Genomic DNA, 19,197 nt, shown 5'->3' with positions numbered 1-19,197 from the left:
TGCAAGTCACTGCAAATAGTTCCAAATAAAAACCTTGTTAACAAATGAAGGGATTTGGTCAGCAGTACGACATTATAGGGCCTTTATTTTGAAACTAACAGGAAGTGTTGCATTGAAAATATTTCAGTCTTAGTTTCAACAGATCAACAGGTTGACGCAGCCACACTGCCTCAGCACCACCCACGATTCACAGCAAAAATAGACATGGAAAATGATCTTTAGACAGTATGTTTAAATGTTAGACACGGGAAACACTTTGTTTCAAAATAAAAGCCCTGTAGACCAGGGGTCTCAAACTCATCTTCACTCTGGGATCAGTATCACGGTTGCCCACAAAGGGCCGGTTGTAAATGTAAGACTGTGTAAATGTAACTACTAACATATTGGTAAATAACTGTCTCTGCATTTGATTATTGTACATGCAGTTATATAAATGTAAAAATATATTTAAGCACAATTCTGTAAATCCTTTTAATTTAGGGTTAAACCCACATTACTCTATCAAACTATTAAAGAAAATAGCGAAGACAAATATCAAACAAGTTATTACAATAACTTTGTTCAAAGCTTAAAATCCTTTCAAGGGTGCGTTTGCACAATCCCACGTGAAGTATTTCATGTGTTGTAAAGCCACGTTTAAAGTAGTCTTCAATGTACTCACAATACATTTCCATTTCAAGTGTACAGTAACCAGCCAAAGAGCTGCTTCTATGACTGTGTTTAAGTATCTCAGAATTATGACTTTCTATCTCATAATTTTGACTATGGGGATATTTTTATTATCAAGTCTAACTTTTACTTTTTTTTTTTTGCTGGCGAATTCGTGGGCCACATAAAATGATGTGGCGGGCCGGATTCGGCCCGTGGGCCTTGAGTTTGAGACCCCTGCTGTAGACAGAAGGTAGGCATGCATGCTACCATTTGAAATGTTGAAATGTTTGAAATGCCCTCCCACATAGCCTCTTCATAGCCATTGGCAGGTGTGCCGCCTGTCATTCACGGTAGTTTGATGGGGTTCTCACCCCACACCTAGCTACTCTGCCTCTGATTAGCGTTAATGGATTGATTCATGTTAACTTTAATGTTAATATGGCACACTGATTAACAAGACCATATCAAAATATTCATATAAAACAGGTTGCTCTACAGTATCACATTAGAGGTGAAAGCATCATACAGCTCTGTCTCTGGGTTCCTGCAGAGAAGACAGGTACTTCTGGCGGATGTCAAAGTCGTCGGCGGGCCGGTTGTAAGCTTTCCACACCGGCTCCCCCACAAACAGCCTCATGGCTTTGGTGTAGTTCTGCAGAGACAAACAGAGCGTCAGTATGTATTCTGTGTATTCTTTTAATATGCAATATAAATACTTTAACACATCTGCTTCTTTTTTGTGTGTATTCTGCTGTATGGAAACACCAGGCTGGGTTATGCTCTCAATATTCCTTCTAGTACGAGTCAAATATTCTTTTTGCGGCATAATTTTAATTAACCATCATTGATCATTGTTAGAAATTCATCTCATCTAATCCAGTGTGCTCGTGCGCATTGTTAACACCGTCAGTGTTGAACATCCCCCCCCCCCCCCCCCCCGAGATAAACGTACAGCATGTTAACTACTGTCCACCCATGTTCTTAAAGGAAAGCGGGCCTCATATCAATGACAACTCCATGTGTGTGTGCTGTACAGTCTCGTCCAGGGTGAAGCGGTGGTAGATGCCAGCCGGCAGGGTGATCAGGTCGCCCTTTGTCATGGCGATCCTGATCCAGCGCTCCTCCTTGTCCCTGATGTCAAAGTAGGCCTGGCCGTCCAGGATGTAACGGACCTCATCATCCAAATGCAGGTGCTCCTCAAAGAACATCTTCAGCTGAGAAAACGGACACAAAAAAGACACAGCAGGCCAGAATAGTGGAATTATAAAAGTCAACAGCCAGTTCCAAGTGCTAGCTGTCCTAATGTGTCCCTGTCTCCACTGACTGACAATGATGGACGTAGACATGTCATGAAGCACTGTACAGCCTAACTAACTTCCCCACAGGTCATACAATCCTCTGATGCAGTGAGGACAGTTTACTTCACTCTAGTTCTCTAACAATGTGCCAGTTTCTCAGAATAAATACATAATCATCATTAAAAGGTATTGAGTGAGAACGTGCAGAGCTTTGCTTACCTTCTCCTCATAGTTGGGCAGTGTGTCCTTGTGAATGGAGATGATGTCCATGAAGGAGTAGCCGTGGTCTCTGCGGAGCTGCTCCAGCTCTGGGTCCGTTTCATAGACGTCAGCATTCAGCTGCAACAACGGGACAACAAAAAACACAACCAAATAGTTTAAGAACTACAACAAACATTTGTTGTCATTTTAAAGTTGTTGAGGGGGTCACAGCTATCTAACCCGAAAACGTGATTGCGGACCTCCTGTAAATGAGTAAAGTCGATATAAAACACAAAGGTTGACTTTAGTAAGCTAAATAAAATGATTTTTAACTTTATCCGACAGCTAACCGTTCCGTGGAAACGCGCAGGCAGCAGCTAACGTGGCTGTGGCGTTAGCTTACCTTCCAGTGAAACACCCCGAGCGTCTTCAGGTGGCCCAGACTAAGGGGCTGATTTGGGGTCAGTCTGTGCGGCTTCCTCTGGTCCTCCTCGGAGCTGTCCATGTACCAGGCTTCCATCGCCATGCTGACCGCTTTACGGCTCAACTGCCGGAGAAAGCTCAGGTGTCATGTCACGTGACTTCATTTGTAAACCGTGACGCCACCCATTTGGTTTATTATTTTATATTAATTACATTATTGTTCCCCTCACATATATATTATTTAAACACAAATCATTATTCTTAGAAAACCGTTAGGCATGTTAAAAACACGTGAAGTCATCTAATTTGATAGTTTTGCTTTGAAGGGTACCACCGGAAGTATTGGTAGTTGCTGATGTGAATGTTTTTGACTGGAGGAGTTGACTGAAGTGAGGTGTGACCGTCAGGAGTAGTCTCAATACTGCACTCCAGTGTTCATAGTGAGAAACTACATCTCAGTCTAGCTCACTGATTTACACCGGTCATTTCACACATCGCCTTCAGGCTGTCTCTGGTTTGAAATCCAGGACAGAGGCCTTCAGTGTATCAGGGGACCTATTCAATTGTTTTTTAATGAGCAAGGCATTCGAGCATTTATAGCTGCTCAATAGCTATGAAATGACCATGTAGGCCTAAAAATGGGGCCTGTCTATGTTTAAGTTGACTTTTTTTTGTATTCACTACTCATTCCATCCACCTGTCCCTCTTTCTCATCCTCTCGAACCTCTACCATTACTGCCACCCAGTGGTGGGCCGTCAGGGCCAGCTAAGCCTTCTCTGCTGGCCTAAACAGAATCACAAAGTTATAGCTATATTATAATTTTATAATTTTTCATAAATACACTACCACTAAACAACGTCGGCCGGTGCGATCGCCGGTCGGTGGTCGGGCCGGCCGGCGGAGGTGGGATCCCGGCCCCGCTGTGAACCGGCGGCCGTAGACCGGCGAAATACAACTGGGGAGGCTCGACTGTCACTGGCGTCCATGAATCGAGAAGGACTTCTTACTGGAACTGAAACGATGTACTGGGACTAAACTCTTAGTCAACAAAGAATTCGGTAAGTGACACACTGCGTTTGTTTTTTCACATCTGCAGTAACGTTTTTATGAATAATATTTGATGGCTCGTGCTCTTGTGTGGTGGAATGCGTGGATCCGCTGCAGGTTTGCTGGATTGATGTGTCATGCTTTGTTGTCATATGAATATATGTGACTGGTTCTTATGACTGGTTGTCATTGTGTTAATTACGTTGATTTGACTATGCATTGTCCGTTAATGACGCAGCGTCCCGTCATGCATTCATGTATCTGCACAGCTGTTCAACTGTAGTAGGACAGCACAGAAGGCCCAGGTATAAAATGCACGGCCCGCCACTGCTGCCACCATCACCTGTCTCAGGCCGACCTGGAATTGAATGGAATAGATTATTAAGAGAGGAGGAGCCTGTTGAGCAAATATCATTATACTCCATATTTCGTATGTGTCTTAAATGTACTTCATGTTTTAAACTAGTATTTACTATTTTTGTGAACAACAGATTATAAAGGACTGCAGCACCTTCTAATTTTTTGTGATCAACATTGAATATTTAGATTCCTTCTTGTCATTCATTTGTCATGTGAACAAGAGGAGCTGGGTATTGAACGAAAAGCTATCTGATATTACAGTATTTATGTCGCCCTCAAATGTATAGGTACCACTATCAGAACTATTTCATGACTTATAATCAAGCCATGTTAATAACAAAGAAGAGCTAAATGAATGAAAGTTGTTGATTGCTTCAGTGTCTTAAGTTTATTTAAGTTCATTGTCTTCAAGTTTTACATCAGAACAACTACTAGATTATTCATGTGCCCTTTTTGCTTCTTCTTTTTGGGACTTTGGCTTGTCTTTTTCCTGTCGATCATGCTTCTGTTGGGCGGTTTCATATTGTTTAAGTATGTCCTCGTGGTCCTGCATGAACATCATGACCTGAAGAGGAAACAGAAAAAAACCGTCAGTTTGTTTTCTGTCTCTCTGCTGTTCATAAGCATCTCTGCTCTGTCAGGGTACACACCTTATCAAGCTGTTTCACTGTGTCATTCTTATCCACAGCTCCGTCTCCTTCTACCCTGTCACCTGTCATTTCATAGAGGCTAAGGGTCGCCATCTTAATCTGTCCCAGCGTGATTGTTTTCTTTGCAGCTGTTTCCTGAATGTGGTTCCACTTGCTTTCCTGTGAGGGACAAGTGCATTTCACACAAGATGGTAGCTGCATATGTAGGCAACATTTGATTTGGTGTACGCTCAGTGTCATGTCTGATACCCAGTGTTTCGCTTCAGCGCGCATCTCGTCTAACTTGGTTTGGAGCCGGGACAGCAGTAGGTTCTTCTGCAGCCGCTGCAGACGATCATTGTCCTCCAGTGTCAGCAGTGATTCTCTCAGCTGGTCGACCTGCTCGTACGCCTTTTTCTCCCTCTCCTGGAAATCATCTCGAATGTGGAGAAGATTATGTATATGATCCGCGAGCTCCTGCCTGTTTTTAAACTGTAAAACACACACACACACACGTTAAAGTTGCAGCTCAAAGATCCAACTTCATACTCAAAACAAATCCATGACCACCTCCGCACACACCATAGAAATGATTTCACTTCTCTAAAAGAAGACATTTACCTGTAAGGAGACGGGCCCGGAGGTGTTATTTCACATAGCAATGCTATCTATGTTTAGTGTTCATGCCTACTGTTGAGGCCATCACTGAGAGATCAGATGCATCAAGGTTGCGGGAGGATTACCACCATGACTTAACACTTATTGCGCCACTTCTAACTAAATGAGAAACGTTACCAAATTAGCTGCATCGATCTGAGATCCACCGTCACATTTTAAAATGGGGTTTGTTGCATCGTGGTACAATCTTAAAACAATGGAAACCTCTGTTTAAGTAAGTGGACCTTTTGATAATAGACTATTAATGTACGATAAACAAATTTAGATTTAGTTTCTCTGCGTGTAAAAGTACCCTACTCAGCCTGCATGCCTGCTTCATGACGGCCTTGATTACGGTGTGTTGTTGTATCTGGCGCTCTTGCTCCTGTTTCTTCTCCATCACCTCGACACGCACCAGCTTCAGCTTCTCTAGCTCTGCGTCCAGCTGAAGGCCCTCTCTCCTCTCCTTCTCTGCTTCCTCAACAAGTTGTTCAACCTCTTCTACCTGCATGGGAGGAGCTAGAGGGACTTAGTTTTGCTGTTTGCTGTCCAGTTCCAGCCATGAAATTGAAATCCATTATGTACAGCAGTACGTACAGCAGTCGTGTGTGAAATGTTCCTCTACTGTACCTTCAGAAAGTTATCACAGCGTGCGTGTACTTTCTGCATTTTCTTCTTCAGCACGTGCAACTCATCTTTGCGCTGTCTGAGACTCTTCAATGTCTACATAAAAACACACATAATATATGTATAATAAACAGCGTAGCTAAAATAGAGACACTCAGACCCTCAAGGACACACACATCCCTTGTAACCACTAGGGGCGGGACTTCCTGTTCTCAGTCAGTGACATAAGCTGCTCTTATTCACAAATAAAGAATAGAGACTTCTCTTCAAAAAACGTTGGTTACGATCAGGACTGAAGTAAAAGTGTAAAATAATATAGTATTTCAGAGCAGTTTTAGGAAGGGGACATGTTTAAGTGAGGCACGCGCGCTCAGTGTAAAGTAACGTTATGATTTGAGTAACTAACAGTGAGTTAACTTAACTGCTGGCCGTTACACCGTGAGAAGTAACGTTGGGAGTTAACTGTTAGTATCAGATCATCTCCGTACCTGGTGGCGCTGCTCGAGAATCTCGTCATGCTCCTCGTTCTCCCGGCGGAACCTCTGGATGTCGACCTCTAAGGCCACAGAGCGGCTCACATGACAGGCTGCTCTCTCCATCCCACCGCTGGATCCCTCCACCTCCGTCCTATTCACCTCCTCCGTCCTGTTCACCTCCACGAGCAGGAGGTCGACAGTGAGCGCTCACACCGAGTCCTGCTGGGCTTCACACCTCCACATGAACTCGCAGTGAATCCAGCTCCTCACGGATGCTCTTTGAGTTCATCCGTCTCTGTTGTCTCTTTCAGACTGAGTCAAGTGAACTTGGTCCTTCTTGCTGTCTTTGTTTTAACGTTCCTAGTTTTCACACGTTCTACGAGTGCAGAGTCCCTCGTTTCTATGGTAACGCAAACCAGGAACTTTGTAAACCAGATTTTACTCCCAAATGTATCAGACCTGTGAAGATCAGCTGGTGAAAAACTACACATTCAAATGTGAACTCAAAGCACAGACCCACCAAAACCTTTAAAAACAACATGTTTATTTATTATTTTCATTGAATCTATAAATCAATCAAACATTAAAGCCTATCAATCAAGGAAAAGTTGATTCATTAATAGTCTGAGAGGAGGAACTATTGTTCTTCTAATGTTTATTATTATGAGGGCCCGAGCACCGACAAATTTGGCACGCGAGCAGTCGTGGTGAAAATAGCCGTCTATGGGTGTCGAGCTGCGGTGTGACATTGGCTCGACAGCGCCCCCTTTGAGCAGCCCCAGCATTGCGTTTCACCTTCAAACTCAGAGAGAAAATACAAGTAAAGCAAAATGTTGTATTGAGACGTTGGTTATTGTTTCTGTAAGTTGGTATGCCATGAAAAAAGTCAAAGTATAGTTTGCCATAAAATGTCATAACAATCTCTTAGTATTATAGAACATCGTAAAATGTTCATAATAAAAAGTAGTATAGAATTCCATAAAATGTTACAAAATAGAGTATAAAATGCCTTAAGTCATAAAAAATGGTTCCGTATGCTATAAAAAAATGTAAAAAATAAAACGTTATAAAAAAGCAATTCAAATGAATTGCATTGTCATAAAAGTCATACAAAATATCATAGTAGGCCTATAGTACATCATAAAAATGTCAAAATATAGTAGGCCATAAAAAGGTCAAGGTATAGTATATGCCACACAAAATATCTTTTTTTGAAGTAGATCGATTCAATTCGACTTGCTCGATCATATTGTTAATGCATTTGGTGTGTAGTGTCTCCTCTTCCAGCCTCACTGAACCTCCTGTTCTTGTGTCATCTCCCACAGACTCCAGTGGCAGACAGTAACACGACTCAGTGGGTTGGTTTTCATACCATCTTCATAAGTGTTTTGAGTCACCAGCTGCCACTGAGTTGTATACAGATATACTGTAACACTAGAATGACCATATAGTTGAATCAACACGTCTCTAAAACAGTTTCAACAAAAACTATAACCTTCATGAGTGTGGGATTTATTGAAGGAGTACTTTATTAGAATGAATCAGTTTAAGCTAGGTGTACCTAATAAACTGGCAACTGTGTCTGTGGGAATACTCACATTTTACATGGTCAAACTTTACTAACTGCTCTTTAAAAAACATTGACAGCACTTAACTTTAATCATATTATTTTATTTTTTAAGCCAGTAAAAAAATGCCAAACATTCGAAAGCATACAACAGCATCTTACACACATTTCTAGCTGCAAAACCCACACCAATAACAATCAATAACTTTGTTCTTGTACCTAGTTTGCAACTGTGGATACAATAAGCAAAAACCTAGCATTCAAATGAGTTTCATTCACTTCCACGAGTGTACATAAAGATGTACAGAGTCTCCAACAGTCAGTGCTACAAGTCATCTCCTCCTTTGCTGATCTGCACCACGGTCTTTCCGCGAGCGTGACCTTTCTCCATCTTCTCGAAGGCCCAAGGAACCTGGGAAAAGCTGAAAGTCTCCTCCACCACAGCCTGAATCTAGAGATCACATAGAGGGAGGCAGAGGTCAAACGAGCCCTGTTTCTCAGCTATTGTGTATTTCAATATGAGTGAGGAAACTGTTTTCACATGATGCCTTCAATGATAACAATGAACTAAAGGCATGTTTGTGCAGGAGCATGCTCAAGTGAGAATCGTAACAAGATAGATATCTGCATAGAGAGTGATAATCCCCAGTTTAACTGCATGCTGTATCACAATGTAATCTATCACACCACAGTATCACCAATCATTTGTTGAAGTGCCAAATGCATTTATGAAATCTAATGTACTATAATCACAGATAGGCATGTCATTTGTTTTTTTATGAGAATGTAACGTGCTCCGCAGGTTAACATGGCATTAACGATGAGGTTTGGGGTCAGGTGTACCACACGGGAGAACATTTTCATCTTTACTTTACTTATTTATTGGTAATGTGGGTGAATTACATGCTTTAATAATGCTAATCAATATACATATCTTTTGACGCTTTGTTCCTCATGTTTTCACTGGAAAAATGTGGAATCCGTGTTCAACAGCTGTTTGCTGTGCAAGCATATGGTGAATGGGGGCTACTGTGAGATCACAATGCCACAACAGAAGATTTAAATAACCAATGGAGTTAACTCTGCTGTGCCACGTGGGTAAATTGCACAGCAGCCTGTCTCTTAATGTGGAGTAGCAAGCATCGATCCTGCTGCTGTATGATGGCCACAGCTATTTAATAAAGTCGAAGTAAAGGCATGAGACGGTGTCTGAAACTGATGCTTCAAGCCAAAAGAGCCCAATTTAACCCCTGATGGGCACGCGATGATAAATAAACTGGTTTCAGTTCATAGTCAGTCCCTGAACAGTTTAGAGAATACATCTGGTACTGTACCTGTCCTGCATCCACCATCTCCCTTACTTCATCCAAGGCAGGACCGCTAGGTGCAAAGAACCCCCAGCGGTAGTGAACTCCTTTGACTAGGTGCTACAAGAAAACAGAAGGAGAGAAAAGACATGGCGCTGAGGTAACACTTGTGTATTTGTGTTCACAGCAGACACTTCACCGTTGGCCGTTACAGGTCTGAAGCTGTGAGAAAACAAGTCGTGTTGAACGGATCATGTTACTGTGAGACATTTAAAATGTGCTTATCCGAAACTTCGTCTTTTCACCACTTATTTTACGCTCTTCCTACGTGACCTGTTAGTTCCTGTTGTAAAGGATCCATTAATAATAGTGAGAACTATCGACCTGTAGCCCTAGCTAGTGTACTTTGTCAGATAATTCTCAGTGACAGGTTAGAACTGTCATCTTCATTAATGTCCACTAATCTTGCTTTTCCTATATAAGAAATGACACAACTCAATGCAGGCCTCCATCTTTAGAGTATGTGTGCCAGGAGACTGGGTGGAGATGCAGCCCACTTTCCTTTAAGCCAGGGGTCTTCAACGTTTTTCAGGCCAAGGACCCCCAAACTGATAGAGAGATGGAGCAGGGACCCCCTACTATACATATTGTATAAAATTGTGTTTTCTATTAAATTAAAACGGTATCTTCTTTTCAAATAATATTGCAGCGTGCGTCCTTATGTCTGGGATCTTAGTCAGCTGGGGACTGAATAGACTCTTGGTCAATCACGGGGAACCTGACAGAGCCAGCATGTAACATGCGGCCTCGTGATTGGCACAGCAGCAATAGGGGCGGGTCCTCCTCTTGGTGTGCAGGAGGCTTGGAGGGACAGGTCCAGGCTGGTCTCACGCTGTCAGTGAACCAGTGCCCACCTTGAGAGAGCTCCTGTGTGTCGCTGAATGTGTGCATTTCTGACTGAAAGATAACATCTTCTGCCTCCATTTATCCATTCGCCACAATATATTGGATTCATGTTAATGTGTATTTAAAGACATTTCAATAAAAATAAAAAATAAAAATAGTTTAGTCAACCAAACAGTTCACGACCCCCCTGCAGTACCTACGCGGACCCCCTAGAGGTCACGGACCCCCTGTTGAAGACCTCTGCTTTGAGCCTTTAACATCTGGGTAGGATTTCCTTAAGCTCATGACAAAAGCAGAAATGACATTCTGCTTTTATAGTGTGTGTATGAACTTTTGATATGAAGGAGTTACTTAGTGTTTCCTTCGGGGCTTATTCAGAACCGAGGACACTGTGACAACCAAGCCAGCTGTCGGCGCTCTGGTTTTTCAATTCAATGTATTTTGTGTAGCCCAAAATCACAAATCACCCTCAGAGGGCTTTACAATCTGTACACATGTGGCATCCTCTGTCCCGGAACCCTCACATTGGAACAATCTTTCCTTTTACAAACAGCACACGGTGTACTGTGTGCATGTGAGCGAACCAGGAGGTGTGAGTCCTGGAGGTGCACACTACCTCCTGTCTATAAACCCACAAGGTACATCCCTCTCCCATTCTTTTTTTACTTGTTTTTATTCTGCGGTGTTTCCATATTAGCTCTTCCATATTATCATCTCTCAAACCAGCAGCGTGTCAGCGAGTCATCAGCACGGAAACAATGCATCAGCAACTGGAAAAATACACTGCGTCAGCCTGAATACTCGCTCACAGATATAGTGTGGGTGCTAATGAGACAATGCAGCTGTAAATTCACTCCTAGTCTTACTTATATATTATATTTTTTGATCAGCTGAGCCCCTTCAGTAGTCTATTGAGGGAGTTTAAGTTCAAGAGGGAGAGTGCGGTCCACGTGGCGTTTCTCAGGCGGCGTTAAGGCGTAACACTAACTGGTTACACACGCAGCGGAAGGGGGAAAAGGGTATGCAATGGTATTGTGTGGAAAGCAACACACACCCAACTCCCCTTGTGTTTAAGATAGTCATGGCTCTTCTTTTGGCAAAAAAAAAAGTGAAAGGGCAAGTTTCTCTGGGGCTGTCCCGGCCCGCTACAATCCTCCATCTAGCTACTTAAGTTTCGAGTTCATGAGTAATTCAAAAACGTACATCGGCTCTGTGAGGTTGTGCTTTGGTATTGTGGCAAAACACAACACGTATTATCACCTCATAAAGTCGTTATGGGGCAAATGTTAGCTAATATTAGTGAAGTCCAATATTCTCAGACGATAGCCGATGGGTTCTGAGATTGCATTTCGGTTTACACATTCCACCTATTTTGCTCTCCATGCGGACGGTTTACCTGCATGCACCCGAAGCCCGCTCAAACATGATTGGTCAATACTACTCGGACTACGAAACCAGAATGCTTCCGATACTAAAATCTTGTCCGGCTGCCCAATGATTCTGCATTTATATTCAGTTATGTTAGCTTAGAGAAAGTACTCCATACTATGTTCACCCGCTAGACGTTAGCTTTGTCCTTCTGCCGTCTTTTTTTCTCTTGAAAAACAAACCGTGATCCTGTTTCCATTACCCGTGTCACTGTGGCTAGAATTCATATCTGGGAGTACAGAATATAGACCAGCCAAATATTACGAGGGAAGCCTTTTGAAACTGTTTAACACTTTGGAACAACTGAAGGATCAACAGGACGTTTCTACCTGAAACATCCTGTTTCAGGTAGAAACGTGCCAGGGCAAAGTTTCCTTGTTACCTAATGGAATGGAAATAAGTTGCATCATGCTCTAATCTCTTGTGTGCACTTGTTACTCCAAACAGTACATGCGTGTCCCATCCACAGAACTTTCCTTTAGAACTTCTGGATACTTGTACATCTATAATACCTTATTACTTAATAATACCTTATTATTATTATTATTATACTTATTCTCCAGGTTAACCATGTAAAACATACCGCTGAATGACCTCGACGAATAAAAAAAAAGGGACCCGAATTTGGCTTTTAGGTGAAACCAAAATTTGAACCAAGAAGGAAGTAGAGGTGTTTTGACTCTCTGAAGAATGGCGACACATGCTTGAGTCAGTTAAAACTGTAGATTGTGTGGTTAGGACTTAAGTGGAAAGAGGTGGTGACGGTAATGCACGGATGTGACTGTCACACACACACACACACACACACACACACACACACACACACACACACACACACACACACACACACACACACACACACACACACACACACACACACACACACACACACACACACACACACACACACACACACACACACACACACACACACACATTGCTCTGCATGATGCTCACCGCATTGCGCAGGATGCCGTTTACCCCGGATGTACTGAGCTCCGGGAGTGTGTGTGTGTTTGTGTGTGTTTTGGGGGCGGGGGGGTTCTGCACATGCATTAATGAAGTTATAGGTCATCACACTGTAGCCATGGTGACTGTAAAGATATATTAAAGCCTGCGGTATTGATGAGCGGCTCCTTCTTGAAGGGAAATGGCTGAGGCATTTTCACACTGTTCTTCTCGATGTGAGCCAGACTTCTGGACTGTGTGACTCGCTAATCACGACTGGCTGTGTTGGATGTTATCTACCCACTTGTAGATAACATCCATGTTCATTAACATGCTACATTTTCAGCTGTATAACAGAGTGCTCTTTGCATTTTCTAGTTTTGTGAATATTGCAACTCACATATGTAAAAGGAGTTGGTTTGGGGCTGTTTTTATGGTTTGGTCGAGGCCCCTTAGTGCCAGTTAAAGGAAATCTTAATGCTACAAACAAAGAAACATATTTTAGGCAACTTCCAACTTAGTGGCAATAGTTTGGAGAAGGCCCCTTCCTGTCTCATCCAAAGACTGTATGTAAGAAGTGGACGTAGTCATCGTGTGTTACCCATTGGTTTGTGTTCTGAAGCCTCGAATTTGGCGATTTCGCCATCGCCATCTTGGATTATGGCTGTCGCCATGTTGTTTTTTTGCAACCAATGAACAGAAGTTACCATATTTGGACTGAGGAGTGACGTAGAGACGCCGTATACGTCTCCATTTGACTCTAAATGGATCATAACTTACTAAATGAACATCATGCTGTCTTTTCTCATAGACTTCCAAACAATCAAATTTAATTTTGCAACCGGAGGAGTCACACTCTGCTGGTCAGTAGAGAGAATGTAAGTTTTAAAACACTTCCGCATCGGTTTAACTTGGCAGAACCGGAGGTTACCACCTGGTTACACCACAAACCACATGCACAAACCAACCCCAGCAAGAAATAGTCTTGCAGTTGGGAAAAACTTGACTGCACGGAGCCCTGACCTCATCCAACACCTCTGGGATGAACTGGAATGCCGACTGCGACCTGAATAAAAACATCTTGTGGAAAGCCTTCCTGGAGGAATGGAGGCTGTTACAGCAGCAGATTAATGCTAATGTTTGTGAAATTAGATGTTCAGCAATTACATATGGGTGTTATTTGCTCTCATCACATACTTTGTTTGGAACTCCACATACATTTGGCCATGTAGTGTACGTAAACACAGCCAAGCCGAACCGAATCATCCGATAATGTTGCGATGTTTAGACAGGGTCATTTTTTAGACCGACACTGGTGATAGAAGCGTGCAAACTTTCTACCCAAAATTCCATTTTTTAAAAGTTTGTCCAAGAATTTCTTTTGCTGGAAGAAATCAAACCAGGATATCTCTGCTGACCTAAATGTAAATACTCCTATTCCTGCAACACCTACTAGCAGCAACGTGTAGCATTCATGCATCCTTGCGTAGTGCACTCTTCAGTATAAAATGTAACTAATCAAACTGCATCTGTTTCCCCCTTTACACCTGCCATTAAAGTTTGTTTTGGGCAATCGGATTGCAATCGGATAGCGCTCGACCACATGAGGTATGCACCCAAAATACATTGTGGACAGATTGTCATCTGATCGACCAGAACACCTCTGGAGTGTAAATGCAATTGCAATTTTTCAACACACCTACAACAACTACGTGGGCGGAAAAACGCAATCGCTTCAAACCAGCGAGGTAGTCATGCTTGTCAAAATTGATATTCGATACACCAGGTGTCGCATTTCAGTTTGGTCTGACGAAAATATACAAGCGAAACGATTCGTATCGCAACCAAGCCATTTATGAAGCAGTGGCTGAGCGAATGGGTGGAGGAGGATGTGACTTTCGCTTGTTTGAGCTGGACAGAGCGATCGAACCTATATGTGGAAACTGAGACACATAATACCAGGTGTGAACGTAATCAGGTCAAATCATATCTGCATACGAGACGCATTGCAATGCAAGGTGTAGGGGGGGGGGTCTGTGTTATTCCGTCATGATTACCTTGAGGGCTTTGGTGGCCACCGTGGCGGCAGTCTTCATCATGCCGTCAGCAATGCCCATCCTGTCGGTGTTCTGGAGGAACGGTGTGACAAGGGTGACAAACTTGGCGCCACACCAAGGCTTAAGCAGATTCAGCGCCCAGAGCTCCGTGTCCCCCCCAACGTTATCCAGGATCAGGTCGAATCTTGAGATGGAGAGGGGAAGGGTTTGTGAAAACAAGAGACACAAGCAAAGACACATACGTGTGAAGTCACTGGGCATTAAAGACACAGTACATGAAAGGGAGGATTTGTAGGTGAGGTAATAATTGGTGATTGAGAGGGCGATTGAGTCCGAGTGTGATTAAGTTTGTTAGAAAATTGAAGAGCTCCCACACTAATGAGCCGACCGCAGCTAGAGGGACTGGGTTGCCTTGGCAACAAGGGCTTTTTGTTGATACATACACACACCGAGTCCAATTAAACACCAACATGAACCAAAAGCGACTGCATGTGTGTGGGATCATCTCACTTCTCCAGTGCCCTGAGCGGCTCCTCGACAGGGCCGGCGGTGTAGTCCACCACGTGGTCCGCCCCCAGGCCCCTCACAAACCGCTCTGCATTCTGGGAGCAGGTAACGGTCACGTGGGCTCCCCAAGCCTTCAGCATCTGGACGCAAATGATAGTATCAGCCGTTTTGTTGTTGCATCATTTGATGTACGTACCAAACACGTATACATTTGGGGTTATTTGTGGCGAGCAGAGTGTTACCTAATTGTTTGAGAAGCACACAGAATGTATAAATAATGAGATCAAGTGTTACGCAGTGTCTGTGTAATGGGAGCGACAGTATTCGGGTCACCAGGCAAAGTGTGTGGCACAGTCAGAAACCCAACGGGCCAAACAGACTTTTCATTACACCTCTGTATATTTTATGACCCGTGTATGATTACATGTTTGTATCTAAAGCAGGCTCTTCTGAGCTCGATGCAGTTAATAATTAGCTTGGCATCATCCTCCTCTTCATCCCCTACCTGTATAGCAAATGTTCCCACTCCCCCGGACCCTCCGAGGATCAAAATCCTGCGGGGAAGAGAAAAAAAAAAAAAAAAAAGCAGACATGCATGATATAAATGTGATGACTTTTTTTCTCCACCATTGCTGCACAGACGCTCCCCTCATTAGGGTTCCGTCTCAAATGCGCCTGCGGGCTTTAGCGCCTCAAGTTCCGCTGCCAGAAAGCTGCAGCACATCGCCCACAGGCTCATTACAGGAGGCATGCTAACGGGGGCTAAGCTTAGAGGGAGCGCCCAGCAGAATAATTGGTTAGATCAAAGACAGGGAGCTTCTTTGGGGTGGACGGGGATTAACAGCAAGTGGAGATTGTGTAATTGTGTGTGTGTGTGTGTGTGTGTGTGTGTGTGTGTGTGTGTGTGTGTGTCAGTGTTTATACATCCCCTCACCGCTTCTTGGCACAGTTGTCCTTACTGAGCCCACCGGTGTTCACCAGTGCCGACCAGGCAGTGGTTGCCACATAGGGAATGGCTGCTGCCTCTACGTGGCTCAGTGACTTTGGTTTGTGGGATACCTGAGCACAATACACATCTGTAATCAGCGTTGGGACATTTACTTTTGAAATGCAATAGGTAAAAGATTACTAGTTGCCCTTTCAAAAATGTAATAAATACTATTCCAGTATTAATTACTTCATCAAAGTACTTTTCTAACAAATGTTTCAAACTTTATGTTCCATCGTCACAGGTACATACATAAAATGTGACACAAAATTGGGTGTATGTAAAAACTTATTTTTTGTATGCTGATGTTAAAAATAAAGATAATCAACAAATAAGGAAACTCAACACACAGAAGTGATGCTGATGAAATAATAAACCTCCACAGAGAAAGAGGCAAACCTCAACAACATCATTAACCAACAATACCTCGTTGGCACTCAGCACCACGAATTCAGCCAAGCTGCCCTGCTTCCACGGTGGGATGGCCGCCCACACCTGATGGAGACACACGGCAACGCGACCCTCATCAACCACAGATGCAAACAGCCGTGTGTCCACATGTGTAACGTCGCACAGTGAGTCACTCTATTTTTAGTGCTGGTGTGCGTGGTGGTGACATAAAAGCAGAATATGACTTCATGAAGTGCTAAATCTGTTTAAAGCCACAGTTCGCCTTCACACAAACATCCAGGTGATTAAGACTAAAGTACCATCCAAACCAAATCCAAGGTGAAAACTAGGTGTTAAACAGAAGCATTATGAGATACTATCTCATAATTATGAGATACTATCTCATAATTATGAGATAGTATCTCATAATTATGAGAGACTTAGTGACTGAGGGCGGGGCGTAGCGGAGCAGGGTTACGGTTTAAGAAGGGACCCTGTTAACTGGCGACCTTCAGCCAAACTCAGTAAGTCATTATTTTGAGATAGGATCTCATAATAATGACTTACAGGATCTTATTTTTTTCCTCACAGTGGCGGAAATAGGCTTCCATACCTGCTCGTTCACAGTGCCATCAAACCATACTTCACACATTAGGCACACATGACTCACTGTGTGCAGGGGCAAGTTGTTCTGCCTAACGAAGCGGTTACACCTACTACTTTGTGTCGTTTACCTCATCCCTCTCTCTGAAGTGCTTCACATCCAGGCCGCACTCCATGATGACCCCAGACACATCTCTCCCCAGGATGAGCGGGAACTCGCTGCCCGACTGCTTGATGTTCAGAGGGTCTCTCTTCATAGACATGGTCGCGGCGCCGTAGCCACCTGACGGGGAGAGAGCCTCAGACTGCAGATCATTTTGAGGTAATTTGCTGTGACGACACCACAAGAGAAACATGGGTTTTTTTTCAAATGGTTTTAAAATATATTGCTGTTCCAGCACTCCAACCAGTACTTTTAGGAAGAATGCCAACAGACCGGTTCATACTGTAAGATACGAGTTAATGGCAGTCTCTAAACTGGCACTAAGCAACACAGTAATTGTATCCATCATTATGGGTCCCAGAATGAGTCCGAAATCTTGGGAAAAGTCTGTCTGGTCAAGGGGTTGAGGAGGCAGGATGTGGGTCTGGCAGCCAACACCTGCTTGGACAATGTTTCAGATGAAACTTGTGAGAACAGGCACTATCTGGAAGTCGTTGTATGACTTCAACAAAACAGGGGTCTGCAGAGTTACCTGAGGATCAAGAGCCTATTTTGAATCTAATATCATCCATTCTTCTGCAAAACTATAGAAGTCATTGGCATATGTTGGGTAAGGAGGTTGCTTTTAAAAAGTTGCCTTGGCAAAGAAGACAGAGCTCAGATAAGATAAACTTCACGTTGTTGTGTTCATAGTCGTCCCTGTGTGATGACAGGCGTGCATGTTAAGCAGGGACGAAAAAGAACAATTACATTACAGTCATTTAGCTTTTATCCAAAGCGACTTACAATAAGTGTATTCAACATAGGTATTCAACAGAACTACTAGTCACCAGAAGTCATAAGTGCATCTCCTTTTTTAAACATGCATCTGAGAGCATAAACCAGAGCAAAAGTACAGTGCAGAAACAAACCAATACGAATACAATAAGTGCTAACATTCTGATATGCAATGCTCAAAGTGCAATCCTGCTTGTGAAACTTAAATTTCCACTTGAGCGACCTCAAAAACTCTCACTGCTTGTTTGCCCCTCTACCCACCCCCACACCATCCCACCACACACAGTGGTATAACTGGAGCCGACTGTGTGGTGGAAGACTGACGGGCTGCATGATTCATTTTAAGCCACATACAGTATAACCACAGCAAACATCAGTCTGGGCCTCTGCAGCTTCACTGCTGAGGATATATTTTCCTCACAAAAAGGAAAAAAACTATATTTATTCTTAAACTTGGATATGCAGTCACGTGTCAGATGTGGTTCTATTTGTTGAATTCATTGCCATTGTATTCGCTCTCTGGTGCCACTGTAAGCATGCACACAGTCACACAGTCATGCACATTGTCACTCACCTCTCATGCTGACGTCAAGCGGGTTCAGTCCTGCTGAATGCACTCTGACAATGACCTCATTGGGGTAGTTGATGACAGGGAAACTGGCATTTCTAGTGAACCGCAATACATCATTGCTTCCATATTTATCGATGACCCAGGCAGGCATTATAGTCATGCTGATTTTGGTAGTGCTGAACAGTCTGGTCCGACTCCCATGCCAGCAAGCCGATGTGTTCACGCTTGGTAATTTACTGTGGTGAAACAAGCACCTGCTGGACACGAAGTTTCTCAAATAACTCATCTTTCAACTCTTCAAAGCTTAAATACTGTCAGGAAAAATGGTGGAACTGTAAATTAGCAGTCCCTGTTACAGACAGAAATACTTTTAACTGCACGGCCACTATGCTAGATAACAGTACATTGACGTTCTCTATAAGCCACGACTACATTCTGACTTTAAACATTTTGTTCTTACGTAAACATGTCTAACTTGCCATTTCGATCAATGCTGTAAGTCCAAAGTTAATGGTCATTTCAATTCAACGTCCTCTCCCTTAATGTTCCATTTACACGACTGGTGTCTTTTAGCAGCCCCTCAGCCTTTCCACCAATCACAGCGCGGGTTTCTCA

At 43.2% G+C, this 19,197-nt stretch overlaps 3 protein-coding genes across 8 annotated transcripts; all 3 read right to left on the bottom strand.

The window, feature by feature from the left end:
- Positions 1-65: 65 nt before the first annotated feature.
- adi1 (acireductone dioxygenase 1) lies at positions 66-2,727 on the bottom strand. 2 transcript variants are annotated; one of them, XM_076107005.1, is made up of 4 exons: positions 2,554-2,727; positions 2,169-2,288; positions 1,686-1,865; positions 66-1,303 (listed from the first exon to the last, which is right to left on the bottom strand). In XM_076107005.1, the coding sequence occupies exons 1-4, from the start codon at positions 2,674-2,676 to the stop codon at positions 1,172-1,174; spliced, it is 555 nt and encodes a 184-aa protein (XP_075963120.1). In that variant the 5' UTR covers positions 2,677-2,727; the 3' UTR covers positions 66-1,171. The 2 variants fall into 2 exon arrangements, with proteins under 2 accessions (XP_075963120.1, XP_075963121.1); XM_076107006.1 differs by having other exon boundaries at positions 1,165-1,303; positions 1,604-1,865; positions 2,554-2,725.
- Positions 2,728-4,401: 1,674 nt separating this feature from the next.
- LOC142966305 (coiled-coil domain-containing protein 42-like) lies at positions 4,402-5,778 on the bottom strand. The gene is made up of 4 exons (XM_076106998.1): positions 5,581-5,778; positions 4,881-5,102; positions 4,632-4,790; positions 4,402-4,546 (listed from the first exon to the last, which is right to left on the bottom strand). Exons 1-4 carry the CDS (start codon positions 5,776-5,778, stop codon positions 4,418-4,420), a joined length of 708 nt encoding a protein of 235 aa, XP_075963113.1. The 3' UTR covers positions 4,402-4,417.
- Positions 5,779-8,020: 2,242 nt separating this feature from the next.
- rtn4ip1 (reticulon 4 interacting protein 1) lies at positions 8,021-19,173 on the bottom strand. 5 transcript variants are annotated; one of them, XM_076106995.1, is made up of 10 exons: positions 19,062-19,173; positions 18,586-18,836; positions 17,203-17,354; positions 16,505-16,573; positions 16,025-16,149; positions 15,596-15,644; positions 15,094-15,230; positions 14,584-14,767; positions 9,272-9,364; positions 8,021-8,388 (listed from the first exon to the last, which is right to left on the bottom strand). In XM_076106995.1, the coding sequence occupies exons 2-10, from the start codon at positions 18,740-18,742 to the stop codon at positions 8,263-8,265; spliced, it is 1,092 nt and encodes a 363-aa protein (XP_075963110.1). In that variant the 5' UTR covers positions 18,743-18,836; positions 19,062-19,173; the 3' UTR covers positions 8,021-8,262. The 5 variants fall into 5 exon arrangements, with proteins under 5 accessions (XP_075963110.1, XP_075963111.1, XP_075963112.1 ...); XM_076106996.1 differs by having other exon boundaries at positions 18,586-18,839; positions 19,062-19,139; XM_076106997.1 differs by having other exon boundaries at positions 18,586-18,677; positions 19,062-19,124.
- Between the last annotated feature and the right edge of the window lie 24 nt (positions 19,174-19,197).

This window comes from Anarhichas minor, unplaced genomic scaffold (genome assembly GCF_050575085.1).
Source record: "Anarhichas minor isolate MPS153535 unplaced genomic scaffold, ASM5057508v1 ptg000037l, whole genome shotgun sequence".
NCBI lineage: Eukaryota > Metazoa > Chordata > Actinopteri > Perciformes > Anarhichadidae > Anarhichas > Anarhichas minor.
This window is presented reverse-complemented; position numbering and strand designations above follow the sequence as displayed.

What these genes read in the sequence shown, in the direction of transcription:
- adi1 (XM_076107005.1), bottom strand. Translation starts at nt 2,676, where the DNA reads ATGGCGATGGAAGCCTGGTACATGGACAGCTCCGAGGAGGACCAGAGG. An exon ending in TGCCCAACTATGAGGAGAAG is followed by an intron (nt 1,866 to 2,168) that starts GTAAGCAAAGCT and finishes CCGTTTTCTCAG; the next exon opens with CTGAAGATGTTCTTTGAGGA. An exon ending in GCTTCACCCTGGACGAGACT is followed by an intron (nt 1,304 to 1,685) that starts GTACAGCACACA and finishes TTGTCTCTGCAG; the next exon opens with AACTACACCAAAGCCATGAG.
- LOC142966305 (XM_076106998.1), bottom strand. Translation starts at nt 5,778, where the DNA reads ATGCAGGTAGAAGAGGTTGAACAACTTGTTGAGGAAGCAGAGAAGGAG. An exon ending in GCGCTGAAGCGAAACACTGG is followed by an intron (nt 4,791 to 4,880) that starts GTATCAGACATG and finishes TGTCCCTCACAG; the next exon opens with GAAAGCAAGTGGAACCACAT. An exon ending in CAGTGAAACAGCTTGATAAG is followed by an intron (nt 4,547 to 4,631) that starts GTGTGTACCCTG and finishes TTTCCTCTTCAG; the next exon opens with GTCATGATGTTCATGCAGGA.
- rtn4ip1 (XM_076106993.1), bottom strand. Translation starts at nt 18,868, where the DNA reads ATGAGTTATTTGAGAAACTTCGTGTCCAGCAGGTGCTTGTTTCACCAC. An exon ending in GCTTGACGTCAGCATGAGAG is followed by an intron (nt 17,355 to 18,585) that starts GTGAGTGACAAT and finishes TCTCCCCGTCAG; the next exon opens with GTGGCTACGGCGCCGCGACC. An exon ending in TGGTGCTGAGTGCCAACGAG is followed by an intron (nt 16,150 to 16,504) that starts GTATTGTTGGTT and finishes TATTGTGCTCAG; the next exon opens with GTATCCCACAAACCAAAGTC.